This window comes from Eurypyga helias, unplaced genomic scaffold (genome assembly GCF_000690775.1).
Source record: "Eurypyga helias isolate BGI_N326 unplaced genomic scaffold, ASM69077v1 scaffold9468, whole genome shotgun sequence".
In the NCBI taxonomy this organism is placed as follows: Eukaryota; Metazoa; Chordata; class Aves; order Eurypygiformes; family Eurypygidae; genus Eurypyga; species Eurypyga helias.
The window spans coordinates 399-22,422 of record NW_010264934.1 but is presented as its reverse complement, the minus strand read 5'-3'; the positions used below and the strand labels follow the sequence as shown (position 1 = coordinate 22,422).

Genomic DNA, 22,024 nt, shown 5'->3' with positions numbered 1-22,024 from the left:
CATGGAGACCCATTTTGGGGAAGAAAGAATAATGTATTAGCAGTGGAATACGTTTCCTAGAAATTTACTCCAGAGAAGAGGTCTGTTTCCCAACTCCTAGCAAAGAACAACAGAATTCACTCTCTGAAAGAAGTCATTGGGGTATGTTTTTTTCTTCCCCTCTGGAATTCCTAGCAAGGCCCCAGAGGATCAGGGAGGACAGAGTCCCTTGAGGTGCTCCATGAATGTAGTATTTCATGCAAAGGGATCTTTTACCTTTATTATGCTCTCCTTTTACACTGCTGCCCCAGCAGCAAGTGGCACATAAAACCTAGCAGTATTTTTTAATGGTTTTAATAGCTGAGGCGCGTGACTCCAATGTGTGTTTTACAACTGTAAAGTACTAGAAACATCCACTCTTGGGACAGAGTGGTCAGATGTTAAGGATTCCTAACTGGAGCCATAAGCAAAAATTATTTCAAGATATTTGGGTTTCCTACATTCCCAAGGTTTTATGAAGGTAATGGGATTTGAGGGTGGGAGAAACTCAGATGTGATATTAAAGCAGTGGCTTAAATTGACTACTGTTTTTTACAAAAATTTGTTTCTCTTTCTTGCTTGTTCCAATTGGTTGGGATTTTATTAGAGCATCTCCCTCCTTTCTTTTTCCTTAGTTTTACTTTTCCTTTTTTCTGTTTGGTTTTTTTTTTCTTTTATTGTCTCTTTCTTCTTTCCTTCTCCTCCTTCCCTTCTCCTCCTCCTTCTTTCTCCTCTTCTTCTTTCCCTGTTTTCTTTTCCTCTTTCCTTTTTACTTTCCTGACCTTTGTTGCAGTTATTCACAGTGATTTATAAGGCATGCTCCTAGTATGCTAACACCCATCCCCAGTCTGCTTGCTACAATAAGGCTTACCTCTGCTACAGAGCTACTGTACTTGTGGCTTCCAGCTCAGATTTATTTGTCAACTTGTCACAGTTATTATACTTCCAGGGCTGGCACTGAAATAGATTCAAATCAAGTGAAACAAATGAATCTAACAGGAAAATTGTTAACCTTGCTGTGTGTAATGTATGTTCCAAAGGGAGACAGATTCTTCCATTCCTTTAAAAAACAGTCTTCTAAGGATGGTTCCTAAAGACACTATTGAGAAATAGCTTTGTTCACCACCCTCTCTTCTAAGGTGCCCCACTTCCATCAGAGAGTAAATGTTCTCTGAAGCTCTTTGTATCTCTTATCTCTGTGCTACCAAATTTTCCCTCCTCCCTGCTGAAAGTAAAACATCTAGTCAGTTGCGTAGGGCCTGCCCAAGAGCACCCATGGGTTCCTGTGCCGACTGTGCTCACAGCACGACCCTAGCTCAGCAGTGGTGGCATTCAGGAGTTGTTTAATACGTGCACACATACAACAACCTGTATGTCCGCAGGGGATCAAGGAAAAAACTAAACTAGATGGAGAAAGAGGCTCCTAGGAACTGGGCAGGGGTGGAGGAGGAGTGTGGTTTGAGCAAGCCCTGGTCCCTGTTAGTCACTTGGAAGGAACAGCAGCAAACTTGGGTAGCTGGAGGAGGAGTGCTCATGTTCTGCTGACTGAACTTGCTGTACCTCTCCCTCGCTCTCCCTCTGTTGCTGTAAATCCCTCTCTGCTGTGGCAGTTTTACCCAGAATGAAACACAGCTTGCCTCCGTGCCTGACAGGCCCAGAGCTGACATGCTAAGGAGCTGAGACATATGTCAGAAATAACTCACTTGGAATGCGTGTCTGCGTGGCCACAGTTCTGTATTTTAGATGGCTCATGCTTTTGCTACTGCATAAATATGACTTTAACAAACTTTAACACACACTGCACTCTCCTTTTTGCCCCTGTAAAGTGGTGTGTGTGTGTGATGGGGGCCATCCCACACATGCCCACATCCACACATGCTTCAGTCATGATGCATTTCACCACGTAGACCTTCACTTGTGTTTACTTACTTTCAAAGCCTGGTGATGCAGCAGCGTTGAGGGAGACCTGAGCTCCTTTAATAGCAACAGCAGGTATTTTGCTCCTCTTTTTCTGGGTGCCTAGAAAGCCCAAGAGGTGTAAAGCAAAGCTGAGCTGCAACTGAAGTGAGAAGAAGCTTTAGGAGCTTGGACAGCTACAGAAACCAAAGTGGGATAAGGAATTCTGTGAATCCTGCCCTGTCCTCTTCTGCCTCAAAGGCAAGACAGTCAGCAGCCCCTGTTCAGTGCCTGATATCTTCTGAGCTGTAAAAGGAGCCTATGAAGAATTCACCCTGTGCCTGGTGGTAACGCTGCGGCAACATCCAGGCTTTCTGAATTCTCAGGCTGGATTTTCCCATGTCTGTGTGCTGTTAGAGAGAGCGGACGGGGACATCCCAACAGCATGATGTCACGCAGCGGCTTTGTCTTTCACAGAGCAATTGGCTGTGAAAAGTGCCCGGGTGAAGGGCAGGGCCTCCTACACCCAAAGCACACGTGAGCATCGTAGAGTGAGCCAGCCACAAAGAACTGGCTGCGGAGCGTGGTTCAGGCTGCCAACTCCTGGAGCAAATCAGAGCAAGAGGGATCCAGAGCTAGCTGATGCTGCTGGCAGAAGCACCCTCCTGTCAGCATAAAAGGAGTTTATCTTCTCTACATGGCTCCTGGTCCTGACGTGCACCTGAACACCCTCCTGCCTCTCCATGGGTTGAGTTAGCACCAGAGATCTTCAGAAAGTGCTCTGCCAGGCATTTGTAGGCTTTTGGTAACAATTCCAGTAATGAATGATTTTGGTAACGAATCCAGTACCTGAAGAGGGACTACAAGAAAGCTGTGGGGGACTTTTTACAAGGGCCTGTAGTGACAGGACAAGAAGTAACGGGTTTAAATTGAAAGCGGGGAGGTTTAGATTAGATATCAGGAAGAAGTTCTTCACAGAGGAGGTGGTGAGGAAATGGAGCAGGTTGCCCAGAGAAGCTATGGATGCCCCATCCCTGGAAGTGTTCAAGGCCAGGCTGGATGAGGCTTTGAGCCACCTGACCTAGTGGAAGGGGTCCCTGCCCATGGCAGGGGCGTTGGAACTAGATGGTCTTTAAGGTCCCTTCCAACCCAAACCCTTCTGTGATTCTATGATTCTTTAATAACATTGAATCCTCCTTCTCAGGGACTCTAACCCGGAGAATGAAATCACCACTGAACATTAACCCTTCTGAGAAAGGGCTGACATTACAGATATCCCAACTGTGAGCCAAAGTTGCCCCTACTTTTCCACCGTAGCCAGAAATGTGTGCTCAAGATGTAGATGAAGGTCAAATGGCCAAGCCATCCTGAGAGGACTTCCTACAATGTCGACATAGTACTGAACTTACATAAGGATTCTTTTGCCAGCAACCTTACCATGTAATGCCAAAGTTATTCAGCTCTGTAGCACTCTAGTATCAAGACAACAGATGTGTGTATATGAGACTAGTGTGGCTGGTGCTGTCAGGTGTCTAGATGTGTGATTACAATTCAGCTCCATAAGCTCCTGTCAGAAGTAACAATTCCCCTGCTCTCCCATTTGCATTTTGGTTTTTGTTTCAGAAGATTAGGGAACCCGTCCTCTCTTCAAAGAAAACGTTGGAAATTGCTTAGTGTGCTCTTGAGGGCTCTCCCCATCTTCCCAGGCTTCCTCGTGCGTTCAGGATTTATGCAACTGTTAACGAGCACTGAACCCTGCTCCCCTGCCAGAAGCAAAAAATGTTCTCTTCTATTTACTGTTTATAATATGTGTAAATTTGCCTGATTTCTAGACTTTTCCTATCCCTGCTATGTCTGCAGGGATGCAGGCAATACCCCAGAGCACCTTCTCCTCATGGGTGAGAAAGTGGCCTGCCTCTCTTACTGTGTGGGAGCAGCTGCGTGGGGCGTGCACGGGCTCCCAGCTGAAGGGACCTTGCGTGCCCCTCAGCAACAGGCACACGTGCTTCCTTGTCAGGCCAACAGGTAGATTAGGGTTCCTTGGGGCTTTTCAAGCAAGAGAGACCTTTGTTTGGAAGGGTGAACGGGTTTTTGCATTTTGAGGCATCAGAAGAGAGGGAACACCAGATGCTTGGTACTTTGCTGAGCCCAGTATAAGGTGCTGGTGGGGGGTGGTGTGGTTCTGTAAGGATGTCTTGAAAAGGCCCCTGACCTCTTTGAGACCCTATCTGGTTGCTATATGTGGATTTACTGGAGAGTGATCCTGCAGCCTCCCCATGTGCACGTGGCGTACACAGACATGGTGGTGTAAAGCCACAGCACAGCTCCTTGTGTCCCCGGTAGGCTCCTACACTGACATGAGGCTTTCAGTAAAGACAACAATGTCAATTCCAAACCAGGTTAAAATAGTACTCTCTTTCCCCCTCCCAGCTTTCTGGAGAAGGTAAGGGAGTTATTTTAAAAAGTAGCACTTGTTAACGGTTTTCAAGGATGTCAGTTCAATTACTTGGTTTGCTCTGCTGCTTTGTTTGTGTGGACTGCTTTTTTAAAAAAAACCCAATTATATCAAAACTAGAAGCAAAATATCAACTGTAGAGGCAAGCTGGGTCATACCCAGTTACACTACAAAGAACAAGAATATGTTCAGCTCTCAGATCACCATTGTTAACAGGCACAAGACTCTCATCTCTGTTACCTCTATAGGCTCTTCTCTCTAGCCTGGCTTTCCTTTGATGGCTTATATTTGAAGTGTCCAGTGCTTTATCTTCTAGTGTTTTCTATTGATTTTGCTCTCTTATTCTGTCCTTTTTTCTTCTGTAGGTCTTCTGTTGCATGCCTCGCTGATCTGAATGGGTTTCATGGGTTACAGCATCCCTGGCCATCAGGGCAAAGTGAGCTGTTTATGTTCACTGAACATCTGCAAAATGGAAATTCACGTGCACTAAATAATCTCTTGGATGAAGCACAGTAGCCCCAGATTTCTTAGAAACATGGATGTCGTGGCAGCTCACAAGCTTCAGATTCAAAGCTGGAGTTGTCCTTTCCCAGAATGTAGCAGTGATCAGATCTATGAATATTTCTACATCAGCTGTATAAAAACAAGCAAGCAGGAAAATAATTCCCTTGTGAGTTTAATTTTGAAGCTCTTAAATAGTAGGAATGAAAAATATGGAAGCCTATGTCTCTGCCTGCCATTGTTGCTTTTTGTTATCCTGCTTTTGAACGACAGAGTCTGACTTTCAGCCTAAAATATGAAACGAAGAATAGATCTGAGAATGAGATAAGGAACTCGGCCTTCTCTCAAGTGTCTTTTTGTCTGTGCTGCTGGTTGGCTTCCAGATATAGCCCGGCTCAACCTCAGGATCAAAGGGTGGATCCTCACATGGCTTTGAATCCCAGCAGTGTACATGTTTACATGTAGCCTATCTGTCTAGATGCTTTTTATACTTGGCAAAGTAGAATAGGGTTCTCTGGTATGTGATTTGTCTTACTGTAAAGTAGACCATCACGTGTGGTGCTTTGGAGGTGTGTCATAATTTAGGACCCACTGTTTGCAGAGAAAGTTTGGCTATCCAGCCCAGATGTGCTCATCTGTACTCTGGGTGTCCAGAGCTGGTTCCCACTCCATCCCTGAGGAGCAAACGCTCAAGAGGAACCGAGCATTGGGTATCTGCTGGTGGACTGACTTGTATTTCCTGCATCATTGTAGACTTGTGTGAAAGAGTGCATGGTCTCTGCTTGTTGACGCAGTAGTGCAGTGAGAAGAACGAGGTTGTGCAAAAAAGCCCCAGAGCTGATGTCCAGGCCCCAGTGGGCACTTGTGTACAAGTGATGAAAGGTGGTGGGTGCATTTAAACTGGGGAAGGTTCTCTTACTCACACTTGCCAACAGTGTAGGTGACACCAAGGCAAAGATATCCTGGGACAGCCCCTGCTCGTGCTGCCAGGGCTGCACTCCTGGCCATGCCTGAGACAAGACTGAAGCTTGCTGGAGCAAGATGGGTGAGGGTGTCTACACAGGCTGCCTGCTGGGAGGTGTTGCATGTATTTGTGTGTCTGTACTGCCAAGTCACTGGGCACTGTGTGAAGCTCTTATGGGGGGTAGGTGGTATCTGCCCACTAAAACTTGCCATCTCTGTTGAAAATAAGAAAAAGGGACAGAGGACTGCCAGGAAATGAAGAAACTGTCAAAATAAGGGGAACCTTTTCATCTCTCCAGGTCGCTACCCACAGCAAAACAAAGGCACCTACATCCCGATCCTGGTAGGTGATGTGCTGAAACCCGGCGAGTGGGGAGCCAAGATTACCCACAAGGAGAACAACTCCATTTACCTGTCCATCATGTCCTCTGCCACCTGCATTGTTGGGAAGTTTCGCCTGTACGTTGCTGTCTGGACTCCCTTTGGCATCCTCCGGACACACAGAAACTCAGCAACCGACACTTACATCCTGTTCAATCCCTGGTGCCAGCGTAAGTATTTTATCAAATTTTCACACTATCTGCTGCTGGGCTCATCAGGTTTTATGAGGAGGTGGGCCAGGAAGGGGAGCTTGGTACCAAGGAGGTTGGAGACATGCAAGTTTGGGCCTGGAAATTATATAGGAACTCAGCCAACAGGCTGGGGAATAGCCCTGTGTGAGCGGGCCTCCATGCCACAGGCCTGTGCTGTAGTGGCACTCTGTGGTTTTATGATGCCAGGCTGGTGTTTACCAGCTCATGCAGCGTGGTGATGCTCCATTTCTTGTGGTAAATATACCCCCAAGGCTTTGCTCTGACTTTAATGGGCATCAGCATGAGCCTCCTGCCTGGCTGTGTGCGCCTTAAACTGGCAAGTAGTACAGCATGCTTTTTCCTGGATTTGGTGTGGGTGGGGATGTGGCAACGTCCCATACCCTGTTGAGTTACATTGATGACTGCCACGTTTAGGATTGACCATCTGCAGCCGAAAGCCTGCAAGAATCCAATGAGAGCTGCTGTTCCTGCTCAGGTTGGATGGAGTCAACCTGCTGTGGCTTCACTGATGGTGCCTTCCCGCCGCTACACGACACTTGCCCTTATAACTTCCCCTTTAGTGGTGGCTAATTACCAGCAACCCTGTGAGGAACAGAACATTTTGCAAATGAGCCTTTTTATAATCCAGTGGGTTGGAGAACAATTTATTTTTTTAAAAATATCCCTGGATCCTGGGTAAAATCAGCTCTTATGCTGACAGAATTGTATTTTACGCAATGAACTCCATGTGTGGCTTTAAGGAGAGGGCAAGGAGAACCCTAGAGATTTGGCCTAGCCTTCTGACAGGCTGCAGCACTGTGTCTCAGCTTCCGACACTTGTAAGGCTCCAAGTCATACATATTGCTATATATTTAGGTCACCAGCTAACCTTAATATTCTCCCACCACCCTTCCTTCATCTTTCAATTTTTTTACCGGAGTATTTGCATCAAATAATCCCGTACGAAACAAGGGCCATCCTACCGAGTGACGAGTGAGTTTAGCTTTATTAATAGAGCCCATTATTCAGCTGCACTACTGTCAGTACATCGAATGATTTGTGCTGAATTCATTACTTGCCCCTGGTCCAAGGGAATATAAGCAATGATTAGCTTATGCATTATTTAGAAAGATATATGTTAATGCTGAGTAAAGCAGAGTTAGTTAAGAAGGAACAGGAGGGAAGGGCAGGGCCCAAGGCCTCGCTACACTGTGAGATACGTCTGAAAACAGCACAGAGGTAGGTACCATAGAGCAGCACTCTATGGTTTAGTCTGGGAGAGGAGGGAGGGCATGTAGCAGAAAGAGAGGAGTCATTGCCAAAGATATGTCCCACCGGTGAGCAAAGCTGCTCAAGGTTTCTGAAGGCATCAGCAGCAGCCTGTCACAGCTGCAGCTAGGGAGGTGAAATTCTCCATCCCAAGGCAGAGCAACCCTTAGCTTAAGTCCTGGGTTCTGTAACAACCACATTTTTAGACAGCACGGTGACTCTGCAGTGGCTCAGCACCTCTTGGGAAAGGGATAGGCCCCAAAGAGAAGGCCTCTTAAATTGCCTCAGGTTGCCTCATCACTAGCATACATGCATCGAGGCCTGCATGCAGCCCTAATATGGAAACCAACTGTGATGGGGGGGGGGCTTGACTACCCCACTGTGCTGTGACTGGGACAACACAGACTGCTTCAAGGTGCTGCTCGGGGGCAGGAAAGGGAAAACCAACCCCTTCCTCACACCTTCCCCACCAGCCCCGTGTGCTGACTGACCCACCTCTGTTCATGACATGTGGGCACTTTTGCTCTCCTATGTTTCATTTGGATTTGGATTTATTCTCATTTCTTGCCCCTACTCCTACTCCTAGGTAGTTGGAGCTAATTGGCTCCTACACCTGCCTTTTCCCCCTTTCCTTATGTTAGAAAACCAGGGAATGTTTCTCCATGCTTTATTCCCTGGCTGGAAAAGACTGTTCAGTGGAATGAGAGAAGGGTATAAAAACTCAGGCAGTTAAAGCGCAGAGAAAACAATAGTTTGAAAATCTCCTAGACTTGTTTGCTAGGTTAATAGCTAAGAAGAGAAGTCTGAGTAAAAAGCCTCATTAAAAAGAGAGAAGGCTGATGCCAGGAGTGAATGGGGATTGTTATAGCAGGGAGCAGAGTATGGGCTCTGTCACTGTCTAGAGCAGCTTCCCGACTCATCATTTTGGAGAAACATCAGTGTGTCAGTATGAGCTTTTCTTTAAGACAGAGGCATTCATGCCCTTTCTTATTGCTCCTGTTCTCACTGTAGTTCAGTTTTGACATATCTTCCCAGCCAGGGATGCAGGGTTTTTTCTGCTGTCTCAGAACAAGTTTGAATACTTTACCAGTCAAGCTACAGAGTACTTTGCTTCCAAAATCATCAGATGCTTTTATATGTTTTAATCCCCCTAGGTACATTGAAGGCTGATCACCAATACTTTAAAAGTGCAAGTGCAGGGCCTGATCCTGCAAAATTATGTACACCAGCCCCAAACATCCGGGAATTCAGCAAGCTAGTGGATTGAGATTTCAGACACTCAGGTGAAATTTGCATTACTTAATAAGCAAGGTACAGCCTGGGAGGAGAGGCAGTGTCCTTTCTTCAGCCAGCTCACATAATTGGGAAAACCAGATGTGCTTTTGGGCATGCAGAGCCCTCTTCAGTTCTGAAACAGAAGATGAAAATGGCAAGTAGTTAAGGATAACTCCTTGGGGTTTAACTTAACTCTTGCCAGTATCAGGCTACATGAAAGCAGAGAAGGGCTCCTTTGATCTGGGTGCTGTGAGCTCTTTCCAAAGGAGCTGCTGAGTCCCAGCAACTTTCTACTGGGGAACACTCAGCACTTACCAGGAAAAGACCTTGCGTTGACTTGTGTGGCTCTAGCACGGGTGAGATGCATCATGCATCATGTTACTTGCAGCCTCTGTGGGCTGAGGTCTGCATCCCATTCACCCAAGCCTCCTTCCTGCAAAGTGTGTTATATTTAAGCAATTAAATGTATTGCAACTTTACTGAGTTAGTCACATGTCTCTTCTGCTTAAACATCCCAATACAGTTTGAGGATTAATAACACGTGGTTGTCTTTGGACTCCTCTCACATGTTACCAGTCATCCAGATTTGGCCCAATAACATTTTCTTGCATTTATAGCTAAATATTAAATTTGATCTCTTTTATCATAGAGTCCATGTAAGTAAAATTCATGCAGAGCTTCATCCTTTTGCTACATCTATGTAGGCAAGCACTAGCAGCTGGCAAGGCGGCATAATGACCTTGGCCCAGGGTGGAGTGGGTTCTGTAGATAACTGTACTTAGCTCTTGCAACTCTGTGTTTGCCACGATGCTGTCCTCTTCCCAGTGAGAGCCGTGGGAGTTTTGTCATTCCAGCAAGGCCCAGACTTGCATTCCTGGATTCCCATGGGAGCGTGTTGAAGGGAGGGTGGGTGCTTAGGGCAAGGCTGCTGTTGTGCTCAGCGATCACTGTCTGCATGGAGAAAGAGTCTTTGTAGTTTCAGGCAATTGCTGTGCTGAGGGTGGGGTCCCCGCTTACTGGGTAGGGTCCTCTCATGCTCATTCACCATCCCAAATTGAAAGGGCTGCTCTGTGCTCCTCATCTCTTTTACAAAGAGCCTGTGTTCGGTGGGATTCCTCGCCTGAGGTAGTGTCTTCACGTGAAGTGTAATTTCACCTTATCCATCTTCAAACAGAGGAGCATAGAGGCTAATTCGCGTCTTTGTAGCATTGCTAGTGTCTTAGTAATTTCCCAGGATAAAAGAAGTGAGGGAAAAAAAACCCTCTAAACTGCTAGAGAAAAAGAACAAACAAATCCAGCACATTTCCATGGAATTCTTCTGTTTGTCAGATGTGAGCCTCCACTTGCACAAAATAATTAGGAGTTGTACTATGTAGAGCACACTTAGCATCAAAGTAGTCACAAATGCCTCGTATTTTCTTCTAAACAGTCTCAAGGGTAGTGAAAGCTGTCAAAAATCAAAGCAGTTGGCTTCTCTGTGAAACGTAGAAGTCCTTTTTACTTCATCAAAAAACACAAATATTTTAAAATAATTGACAGAGAAGTTAATCAATTTTCCTCTGATTTAGTAAAGATCACGCAGTCTCGAAATAACAAGCATCTCAATTGATACCAACCAGATCAATATTGATATTTTTAATCTCTTAAAGAAAACAACAGCTGTCAAGAAGGCATATGCACACCGCTGAATGCATAACTGTACAGGAGGAGGTGTGAGCACTCCTTCTTCAAATGCATTCTCTGTACCATTTGTATGGACATGCTTTAATAAGATCCAAACCTCAGTGAGAGAATGCATGTAATTGTTCAATCAGCAGATCAGGCAGATCCAGCCTGATGAAACAGAGCCCAGATGATCTGTAATATCTGCAACATTTTTGGTGGGATGTTACGCAGAACTTGATACGAGGGTCCCTCCTGGAATAAATCACTGAAGCTTTTTGATTCGCTGTCAGGGTTTAACCCTCTCTTTCACCTGGTAGCCTCTGAATACAATAAACCTGTGATCTTCCACTTCGTGCCTGGGTGCAGGTTGACTAGTTCACGGGCAGTGACAAGCCTATATAGAAACTACTTGATGGTCTAGCCCTTAGAAGCCAGATGAGTACCACCACCCCACCAAAGGCAAGAGCAAGTCTCAGACCTGCCCGCCTTAGGGAAAACCTGATAAAACCTGTCGCTTCTCCGTTTGCTTGGATTCAGACACAGTCTGCAGAGGCTGTGCAGCAACCCTGTCAAAAGCTTCATGGCAAGCGCTGACTTCCCCAAATGCAATAAAGGCTTCTTACATCTAACACCTCCTTCCCTATCACGCCTTCCACTCCAATGTGGAGGTCATTATGTTACACATGTAAGCATAATCCCTTCTGTAGGTATAGAGATATATTTATATCTTCAGATAAAACAAAACTTCCAGCAGTGTCAGTTGTGTAAGCTGGCAAAACCCTTGACCTAGCTGAAGCCAGTGTGAGTTTTGCCATTGATTTTTTCAGAGGGCTCAGATTTTAGCTTATTTTCAGCCAAACTGCAGTTTTATGGGCAAATGAAGAAGCTTTTTAGGATGAGGTTTACAAGGAAGTACAAATCTGATTTGCATTTCAACAAAATACAACACATAATAGGCTTTTAAGAGTTAAATGATCCTCTAGTAATTTGTAGTGTGATGCTAAAAAAATCCACTGTGGTAGTAGTGAGTGGCAGTGTTGTACTTACCTGTATCAAACTATCAGAGGTTATTGCTTCCATTTAATTTGGTACCTGGTACCACATTACTGATGTCCTCAAATTAATTAATTCCCACACTATTAATTGTTAATTGTATCTCTTAGTCTCAAAATGCAAGCATTGACACAGGAAAGAAATCCTCAACTATTCTAGCATCACAGAACCATGAACTTCTTCATAGTAAACTGTGAATGTCTAAACAGTTTCCTGTCATTCAGGATTATTTATGAATGTTAATAATGGGTTATTTATGTATGTGAATCATGTTTGCATGGTGGGGGTCCACGTATATGGTCTTGACTCTTGATGTAAGAGGAATCTAGGATGTACCCTTTGTATATCTTTTGCCAAAGATCTCTTCCAATTACTTTCAGTTTTTCACTTGGACACTTGAATTTCTCCTCATATTAGCTGGTCAGTCAAGTTACATGGGGGAGGGATACTCCAGTCAATAACTTAAGCACAGAAAAAGCAATCAAACTCTTCTGTTCATACACTATAAAAACTGTATTCCATTTTTTTAATGCACTACAGATTTTTCTTTAGATCTCTTGACTTGAGCTGCTTTCCATTAACATTAATAGGTTTGAAATTGTTCTTTGATCTGTTTGTACGGATGCAGAATTGCGTCATGGTGCTCCAACTTTTAAATTAGTGGTACACAGTAATCATAAAATCCTTGATAAGATGTGACATTTTAATCATACTTTACAGATCTTGAGAAAACAGGCAGGAGTTGTCAGCATTTTTGCATCTTGCATGCTTTTAAGTTGTGTATCGTAATCCTGACTGGGGTCACTGCCTCCTTATTCTTGTACTCCATTGAAGCCAGTAATGCTTTGTTTGATGGAAGGAGGGCTACTTTTCATCAAAGATGACTGTATTTTACACTAAGATTTTTTTATCTGTCCTATACGAAACTAAGCGGCTGTGTTAACATTTATTTTCGGTAAACACATTCAGAGGATGCTGTGTATCTGGATGACGAGAAGGAAAGGGAAGAGTACGTCCTGAATGATGTTGGCATTGTTTTCCATGGAAACATCAACGACATAAAATTAAGAAGCTGGAGTTACGGTCAGGTGAGCTATTTAGACCTTCTCTGGCGGCTCCCGGTAGGACAGCAGCTGAGTTTAAAAGACACCAGACTGTGGTTCAGACTGTGGGTTCTGGAGTGCATTATTGGTGTCTCCTTCAGAAAGACAAGGGGCAAAATTTTAAAATTGAATGATGTGGGTATATGCCTAATCCAGAAAAGCAACGTTATAATAGCTGGTATTTAAGGATCTTGTTTTAGGGGCATATTTCAGATACTGAAAGGCTGCCTGTTGAAAGTTATAATCATTAGCTGAGGTTTCCACAGCGCAGCAGTGTTTCTGCTGATACATTGGTGCTGCCTGAGGATCACACCGATTTGGTGAAGAGCAGAGAGAAATTGTGGGTTTTTTCATCTTTCAACAATAGCTTGTATTGCTTTTTGACTCTTCCTTACAGTTTTAGCAGCTTGGTGGAAATAGTTCTGATCTTCTTGAGGGTCAGCTTGTCACAGGGTTCCTATGACAAACTGGGATTTAATCCCAGACTTTTAAGTTTCCTCACCAGAGTGATGAAGCGGGGAACCTCTCCCTTTGCTGCCTGGGCTTGACAACACCAGTGTCCGGTGGTATCTGGCAGCCTGGGGGAAACACCCCCTGCCAGGCTGGTGTGCAGCATGGCTGTGCCTTCAATAACATCACATTTACTGCTTGCCTCTTTTACCTCAGTCTGTCTGTAAGCACTAACCAGCCTGAACATCCCTAAAGGATGAAAGATTTAAGTTGTGCAAGAAAGGGGAAAGGGCATTAATGAGCAGCATTAAAAAGGGTCAAAACTAGCTTTAGCTGTCACTCGGAGGGGCTCCAATGGACAGCTATTGGACATGGTGCACTCTACTCATCTCACCTCCTGGGTTTTCACAATGGCACAGTTAAGAAAGTGTTGGAGTATTCCCTTGGTGACGGATCCGTTCAGTTTCCGTGGCACCTCCCCTGCACAGACTTGCTTTGCTGTCTTTCCCTCAGCTAAAGACAATCTCAAAGCTTGGGCTGGATGGATTGACAGTGTGTTTGCCCTGGAGAGCTCTTTAAACCCACATCTCTCTTGTTTCCTTACTTAAGGGTACGGTTTTATTCTTTTTCTTGCGGCAGCACTGCCTTAGGGAGTCCCTGCCTCCGCACCATTCCTTTGGTTTTGTTAGTGCCGTTGTTCCTGGGGTCTGACTGTCATCCTGCCGGAGATAAAAATAACCTTAAAGTAAGGTGGTGGAGGGGAGCAATTCCATAAACTGATGGTGCCTCTGGTAGAAGAGATGCAGAACTTGAGGCCCAAGCTGGGTGTGCATTTAAGTTGACCAAAAATGCCCCCTCCTGGCCCTTCCTTCCCCCTGCAAGTGCTTGTGCAGCCATGCAGTGAGTCAGACTGGAGAGCTGGTCTAGCTGAATAAGCATCTCCTTGATTTTGGGGGGTTTTTACCGCCCCGGGTTATTTTTCAGGCTTTCTCTGTTCCTAGATATGGTATTCACTCTGTGGCAGATGTAAGGGAGAGGGAGAGAGGGGAATGAGTGGCTGGAGGTGGTGGAAGGTGCTGCTAAAACCAGCTGCTGGATTTATGTCCTAAAGATGCTAAATTTATGTCCTATGGTGGCTTGGCCTGAGGTGCTTACATTCTGCAAATCTGGCACCTTCCTGACACAAACACCAGCCTCCCTTGAGAAACTGCATTATTTATGTGGTTTTGCTAGGAGGTAGTGCTGTCTGGGAGGCTAGGGCTGCTCCGTAGCCCTTTGTCGTATACTTCCATTCCGGTGTTTTCTGAAATTGGAGGACCTGATTTCCACGCTGTGCTGTGGTGCATCTTTTGCTGTCACTTGCCTGTGTGAAAACTGAGTGTGACAGATGCATCTGAAGGGGGTGGGGGCCCGGGGGTGGTGGGAAGCCTAGAGTTTTAATGGAATTGATCATTTTGTATGGGTGTAACAAACATCTCAAACTGCAAAGCAATGAAGAAGTATTCTTCTGGTTCCTTCACTTTCAGTGAGATGTGGGACATGTTGCTCCTGATCTTACCCTGACAATTTCCAACCATTAAAAACATGCATCTCCCTCATTTTCAGCAATCCTGGATGTTAAGAATAAGAGGATTGCTGTGAGGGAGTAAAAGTAATAGCAGCAAGGCCTATATTATGGATACATCATACAAGTATGCATTTTGTATTTATGGTATATAGCCCTGTACAACAGTGTAAGTAAAAAGCACAAGGCCACATACCGTCATAGGGGTGAAAGGTGTATGGTCATATCCAAAAACACAGATCGACTTATGCATGATAATATTCTTAGGCTAAAAAATTGCTTTGAACAATGACAGCTGGACGCTCTAACTCAGGTTGTAAATTAAAAAGGAACATACAGTCCAAAACTGGGCTACTAGTGGGAGATGATTCTCACAGCTGCTGTCTTTAATGAGCAGCATCAACATGAGAGGAGGAAAGGCAAGAAAAATGGACCAAGGAAACAAAAACAACAGACCGGTTGAAACATGGCTGTAATGAATGAGGATGGAGGTGTTCTTTGTAACATGACTGTGATCCCTTTCTTCTAAGAAAGCCTAAATAGCCAGTCACTCAGAAAAGCCCATAGGGGATTCAGGGGAAATCTGGCTTTGGAAGAAATCTAGGCACATAGGAATTCTCTAGCTGAGAAATGTCAGAAGTTGGATGCTATATTGATCGTTTAACATAGGGGGTTTTGTGAGAAAAATAAAATAAAACAGGTGGGCATAGAGTTCTTGTTGCCATTGTGAGTTGTCTCCTGTCCACACGTTGAGCTGCATTAGCTTTGCACCCCACTGTGCGAATGTAATTTTACAGCACGTGCATTTGGTCAGATCAGAGCATAGGCAACGTGAGATCACATCTGCCTGCAACTGACTGCGAGAAATACAGCCCTAATTCACCCAGTGCAAAGGTGATATAGCCCCTCTTACTTTGATTTAAATGCAAGGTCATCTGTTAGAAACAGGTTAGCGTGAAAGAGGATGCCCGCAGAAGGCCAGCCCGACTAAATGCATTGCTCTGTAAAACAACGCACACCTGCATGCAGACAGATCCCTTTGCCTGTGTGTTTTTTCACGTCTTGTTTTTCACCTCCATTCTTTCCCAGGAGGCTCTGCCAAAGTTCTTTGGTCCTGAATTTGGTTTATTTCCATTTCAGCTTGTGCTGAACAGGCAGTGCCTGTACCTGGCCCAAGTTCACTCAGCTCTCCTGGCTGTCTACTGCTGCTCTGGTTCTTCTGGCTTTTCAGGTGCTATGTTTCTATTTCACTTCCCTATAGACAGCATTTTCATGCCAAGAGTGAGAATCATGAAGATGATTTAGTTTCATTTAATGTTTTTTTAATCCCTGGATCGTGAAGAAAGTTAAAACTGGTTTGAGAGTTAAGACTATACTGCATTCAACTCTACTGCAACCAGTGTAAGGCAGCTAGGCTTTACAGCTTGTCCTGTCTCTCCTCCTGTTAATCTAGTTATTTCACAGGCATTCATGTCATTTTTTAAATGCTAAGGTGGAAGGCAACAACCCTGATAGCAATTTCTTTCCTCTTTATTCTTTCTGTATATGCTGGCAAGATTGACAGCGTCTCATAAACTGTAGATGAGAAAGATTTAATTTGCAGGGTAAACTTCTTATTGATTTAACTCAGGTCTTAGGCACTGGTGATGACTTGTAGTGCAGAAAGCAGAATTTGGTCCTGGTGAAAGTGATAAATCATTGGGCCATACCAGAATAAAAGTGAACTTGGAGCAGGAAGGACAGCTATGAGGACCCAGAGTTTGCATTACCTGTTGTGCAGATTCTCCTCGGGAAGGAGGGTCTCCACAGCACAGTCATTCACCCCACATTATTTACACCCCACACCAGTAGGGTGGACTGCAGCATCTGATGTGCAATTATTCAGCTTCCCAGGAATGATACAATATTAGGAGTAGGTCCCTTTTTCCCTATTTGCCCAAACACGATGAATTCCGTTTTTCTCCGACTATAAGGTGTTAATCACCATTGCATGTCTGCTCCAGATAAAGTAATACAATGCAAGTGTGGGTGATAATGAGAGAGGCTGTGCTGCCTTGGAGGACCCTTGCTGAAAAGGATCCACACGGTGGTGGTACTCTGAGCAGTGGAGCCTACAAGGAAGCTGGGAGGGGACTTTTTACAAGGGCCTGTAGTGGCAAGACAAGGGGTAGTGGGTTTAAATTGAAAGCGGGGAGGTTTAGATTAGATATCATGAAGAAGTTCTTCACGGAGAGGGTGGTGAAACACTGGAACAGGTTGCCCAGAGAAGCTGTGGATGCCCCATCCCTGAAAGTGTTCAAGGCCAGGCTGGATGAGGCTTTGAGCAACCTGGTCTAGTGGAAGGTGTCCCTGCCCATGGCAGAGGGGTTGGAACTAAATGGTCTTTACGGTGCCTTCCAACCCAAACCATTCTATGATTCTATGATTCTAATGACAGCCAGGCAGTCTCAAAGAGGCAAAAAAAAGGACTTTCGTTGGCCAGGAAATGGCTGAGGGTGATGAAGCACCATGGTGCCACTGCTTTCTTGGCTTATGTTACAGCTTGGCTGCTGCCTGGGATGTCACCTTCACCCCTCCCATCTTGCTTGCAGGATCAACAGCAGTCTTGACTTTCTGGGGCTTCCTTTTCAGCTCTCTGGCCTCACTCTTCCTTCTCCTCTGACTCTCCCTGGGCTGCCAAAGCAGCTCTTTGGACTCTTGCTCACTCTCTTCAGGACGCAAAACTCAGATGGCCCTTATGTGCCAAGGATCCCTAAGCCAGGCTGGAGACAGTTGCAAAATCCACCCAGCACTAGTAGCAGCATGAGAGCAAAAATCCTGTTAGCATGAATCATATCTTTAAGGATGTAAGCGTCGAACATAAAACGTAACACAGCAAGGGGAAGAGCTCCATGGAGTTTCTGTCACAGCCTTGAATGTTAATATAAGACTGGATATCTAGAAAATATTTGTTTTATTAATGTTCGTTTCCCTGTCTCCTACTGTTTTGCAGGGGACACAGGTATTTTCTTTTGCTATGCAGTTTCTCCTAAGGAAAATGAAATACATTGCATGGCAAGCTCTGTGACAAATGGTTTCTGGTCTATTTAGGCACCTCTGCCCTCAATTCATTCTTGTGCTTGTTCATGCTGGATCGAAGAAACTGTACCTTTTCACTCTATTTTTGAAGAAGACTACTTTAGGTCACTTGGTATTTTTGATGTCTAAGTTTTGTAGAACAGGCTTAATCTATGTAATCAGCTTTTGCTTTTTTGTCAATTTTAAACAGACTTATAACTTAATTTTAAAATGTGTCTTCAAATTAACTTTGGCAAGCCACTTACTGTTCAACTTCCCAGCATTGCATTGGCTGTTAATTTCAGAGAAGTCCTGAAATTAACAGGTCTGGAAGGACATGGAGGACATGAAGTCCTTCACAAGCAGACTAGCTTCTTGTAGTTATTATTATAATATCTTTCTATTATATACTTGTTAGCACTTAAAATCTTACGTCCTGTCAGAAAGGCTGTGTTGTCATTTCAACCTTCTGGAAACTGGACTGAGATTGAATTGGAAATGACCCTTTCTTTTTCCTCACAGACTCTCACTTTTTTTTTCCCCCCATACACGGGCAATTATTCTAGAAGAAAACTTGTACTTTTACACACAGAACTTTGACTTGACCAGCTAATTTTGAAGCTGATCATCTATTATAACAACAATGAAAAATAACTTTGCCTTTGCTTAACAGAATAAAAAGTGACTCCATTTTCCCTCTGTTTCCTTTTTTATTTTCTTTTATATAGTTTGAAGAAAACGTTCTGGATGCTTGCCTGTTCCTGATGGACAAGGCAGAACTGGAGCTCTCTGGGCGCGGAAACCCCATCAAAATCTGCCGTGTTGCTTCTGCAGTGGTGTGTAATGGATGCCTAATATGTGTTAGAAGTAACCTGTAAGCCAAAGCCAGGCTGATTTAACTGGTCCCGATGTGCTCATTCCAACAGGTGCCAGATCAGTTGTCCACTCAGACCCCTGGGGTCTAGCATCTTATTTCGGTCCATTAAAGGGAAAATATTTACCTCAGCTCATCGCCTTTGCCTGAGCATGGTACCTCACTGGTAGAAAACTACTTTGAGACATTGCACTCCAGGCATAATGGCGTTTCTTGCAACACTGTGCTCACTTTCCAGTAGCTGAGATAACTGAGAAAGCTATTTCTGCCATGGACAGTAAGGCAGTGTGGTGGGTGGAATTTGGGATGGGGAACTGAGAGACTTTACGTGGACTCCAGCACTAAGCTCACTGGCATCTTAAGACAGTGCAAAGGTGGGTGTTACTGTGTCTGATTTTGAAACCCTGAATAGCCTAGTCAGGCTGAGAACATTTATGTGAACTACCTTGGCCCCAGAAGAAAATGCTGTGAGAGCTGTCCTCTTAAACATGGGGTGCACAAAACTTACTGCTCTCAGAATAGAAGTACCTAAAGTAGCCAGAAGCAAAGAGTTAGGAGTAGACTTTCCACATCTCCATTCTTTCCAGCTGCCAGGCACCAGGAGTCATGCTGTGGGTGCATGAGCAGCCTCATCCCTAATATTCAGGATGGAAGACTCATCCATGATGTGGAAGGCAGAGGCTGAGTCCTCTCCTCTGCCTTAATGAGTCTGAACTGATGCCTTCTGCTTCCCAGAATAATATTCTAGTCATTGAGCTGGCATCATTAGATGTTCTCCCAAGTCAGCTACTAAAATAGACTGTCTACAAAACATGGCTGCTGGAGATGGATGATCCTTTAACCCACTTTTTCCAGCATTTGCCCATGCCTTAAGAGAATGAGCTCTTTGTCTTAAGTGACATTGAAACAGGATCTCCAGCCTCTCAGTGCCACATGCTGAATATTGCATACATCATGTTAAATAGAAAAGCTTCAGCATGAAGTATTGAAAGCACCCTCCTTCTCTTTCTCTTTTAACCTTTTGGTTAGTTCTTTCACCCTAGACATTAGAATTATGGCTTCAGACTTTCAGATAAAAGCAAAAATTGAACGTGTTTCCCTCATCACTGGGCTAGTAGATGTAAAGCATCCCTTGTGCAGGGATCGTGGAAGCCCTAAGGTCTGAATAGCACAAAATTTATGAACCGAAAGAAGGCTTGGATATTACTTAGGTTTTGAGCGACTCAGTCATTTTAGGACAGTGGAGTAGTTCATCATTGGAAATCCAGGTGTCAATGGACTTTAGATCTAACCTGCAGGATTAGGCCATAGCTCGGTGGGAGTTTAGGCCATCTGAAATCTGGACCTCCATAAGAAGTGGACAAGAGGTGTTGAATTCCCACCCGTGTTCTGTACCCCCATTCTTGCTCAAGTTGAAATGTGGCAGAGTTGAGCTCGTCTGAGGAGGTGCCCGCGTGCTGGGATCCTAAGGCTTCCTGAGGTTGCAAAGCAGGGAGAGTCGCCCCCCTTTTCCCTCTCTTTACAGCCAGAGGAGAGCCTGAGGACCAACACGCTGCCCTGTCCTTGAAATGCCTCATTTCTTGGCATCTTTCCCACAACAGTGAGATGGGCACAACCCCTTAACCCTTTGGATGTGACTCTGAATACTTATCTTTATTCAGTACTAGGGTTCATAGGAAGTCGATTTTCTAATTATAAACCAGTAGTTAATCCAGCCAAATGCTTTTAAATGAGAATTGTGATTTATTTGGCTGGCGTGTAGCTGTTCCACATTAACATAATTAAAACGTACAGGGCGAATGAGCTTTTTGCACAGCCTCAACTGGTTTGGTTCGAATTGCAGTTAGGAGATGTATTGCTCGTTAATGCCTATCAGTATAGCCATTAGTCAGCAAAACTCCTTGCTTTGTATAATCTTAGCAGGGGAAAACTTACACAGCAAATTTCTTCTTGCTTTCATGTATGCTGGGCCAAAGAAATTAGTTTCTACTCTAAAAATAACAGTGGACTCGTTCTCCTCTCAATCCGCTGTAAATCAGGAGTGATTTTATTAAAATCTCTGGGCTGATACGGACAGAAAACCAGACAATGTTAGGAAAGAACCCAGCTTAATATTTCTGAGGCTTGTTTATCAGTGTGTAACTGATCATGTTTTTTAAAAATACATAGCAGTAAGCATGTTTAATGTGAATAAAACTTACTAAACTGGCAATAGGGATGCTTAGTGGGGTGATTTAATTTCACCATTATTTTTAATTGTCTGACCTTCATTCAAAATTGTTCAGATGGAGAATCCATGGCCCTTAGCAAGATTGTTCTATTCATCTCCTGCCTTCATAATTAAACATTTCTGTCTTACTTCCAGCCTAAATTTATCTATATTCAGTCTCTTCCATCCTATCTTTGTCTGCTTGGTTGAAGAGCTCTTTATTATTCAGTCCTCTGGCATCCCTAACGCTTGTTTCCTTTATCTTTAGATCAACTCCAAGGATGATAACGGTGTGGTTGCTGGATCCTGGGACAACACGTACACTTATGGTGTCGCACCTTCAGCCTGGACGGGAAGCGTGGACATTCTTTTGGAGTATTACAGTTCTAAGCAACCCGTGCGATATGGCCAGTGCTGGGTCTTTGCTGGTGTCTTCAACACATGTAGGTGCTCAAACTAGAGTTCCAAAGTTGCAGGTTATAAAACCTGGTAGGGAAACCAGTGCTAGATTTTTTTTTACTGTCTAGCAATTTCTAACAACATCTTCTAATAGACTGGAACACATTGCAGTGTATTAGCAGTCAAGATAATGGGGACCAGACATTGTAAGCAATGCTTATGTCAAGTGCCAATGTAGAGCTTGTCAAGCAGTTCCGATGCTGATGTCACTGGCCAATAGAAGGAGCTGAACAGAAACTAAAAGTAACTGTCTTTCTTAAGCCCAGATGATCTTCCTTAGAAGCATTTAGAGTATATGTATTTAAGTGTCAAACTGGAGGGGAACTAGATCAGCTTAGGACCAGAGGGACACAATGTGTATTTCCGCAGGCTTTGAGCCTACTTTGTGCCAAGTACTTTTCAGCCACAGCTGAAGATCTAAGCTTTGGTCCTTGTGTTTAAGATGAGAAAAGTAAATTACAGAAAAAATCTCCATGAAACCTTTCCCTTTTCATCTGTCTCGATATAGTCACATGTTGCTGTTGCAAGGAATCACATTATGCTTCTCTTTGTACTTCTACCAAAAATTAAGGATATTAATCACTCATCTTCTGCAACTAACATCAAAACTGAATAATTATGATAGGTTGCAGGACTGATTC

General features: G+C 44.3%; 1 protein-coding gene across 1 annotated transcript in view; it reads left to right on the top strand.

The window, feature by feature from the left end:
* Positions 1–21,384, top strand: part of LOC104513254 (coagulation factor XIII A chain-like) — a 33,913-nt gene extending 12,529 nt beyond the window's left edge. Inside the window, exons 3-6 of the mRNA XM_010156546.1 lie at positions 6,133–6,384; positions 12,637–12,755; positions 18,570–18,677; positions 21,193–21,384. Coding sequence (XP_010154848.1) covers positions 6,133–6,384; positions 12,637–12,755; positions 18,570–18,677; positions 21,193–21,384 — 671 coding nt within the window. The remainder of the gene's footprint in view (positions 1–6,132; positions 6,385–12,636; positions 12,756–18,569; positions 18,678–21,192) is intronic.
* The last annotated feature ends 640 nt before the right edge of the window (positions 21,385–22,024 follow it).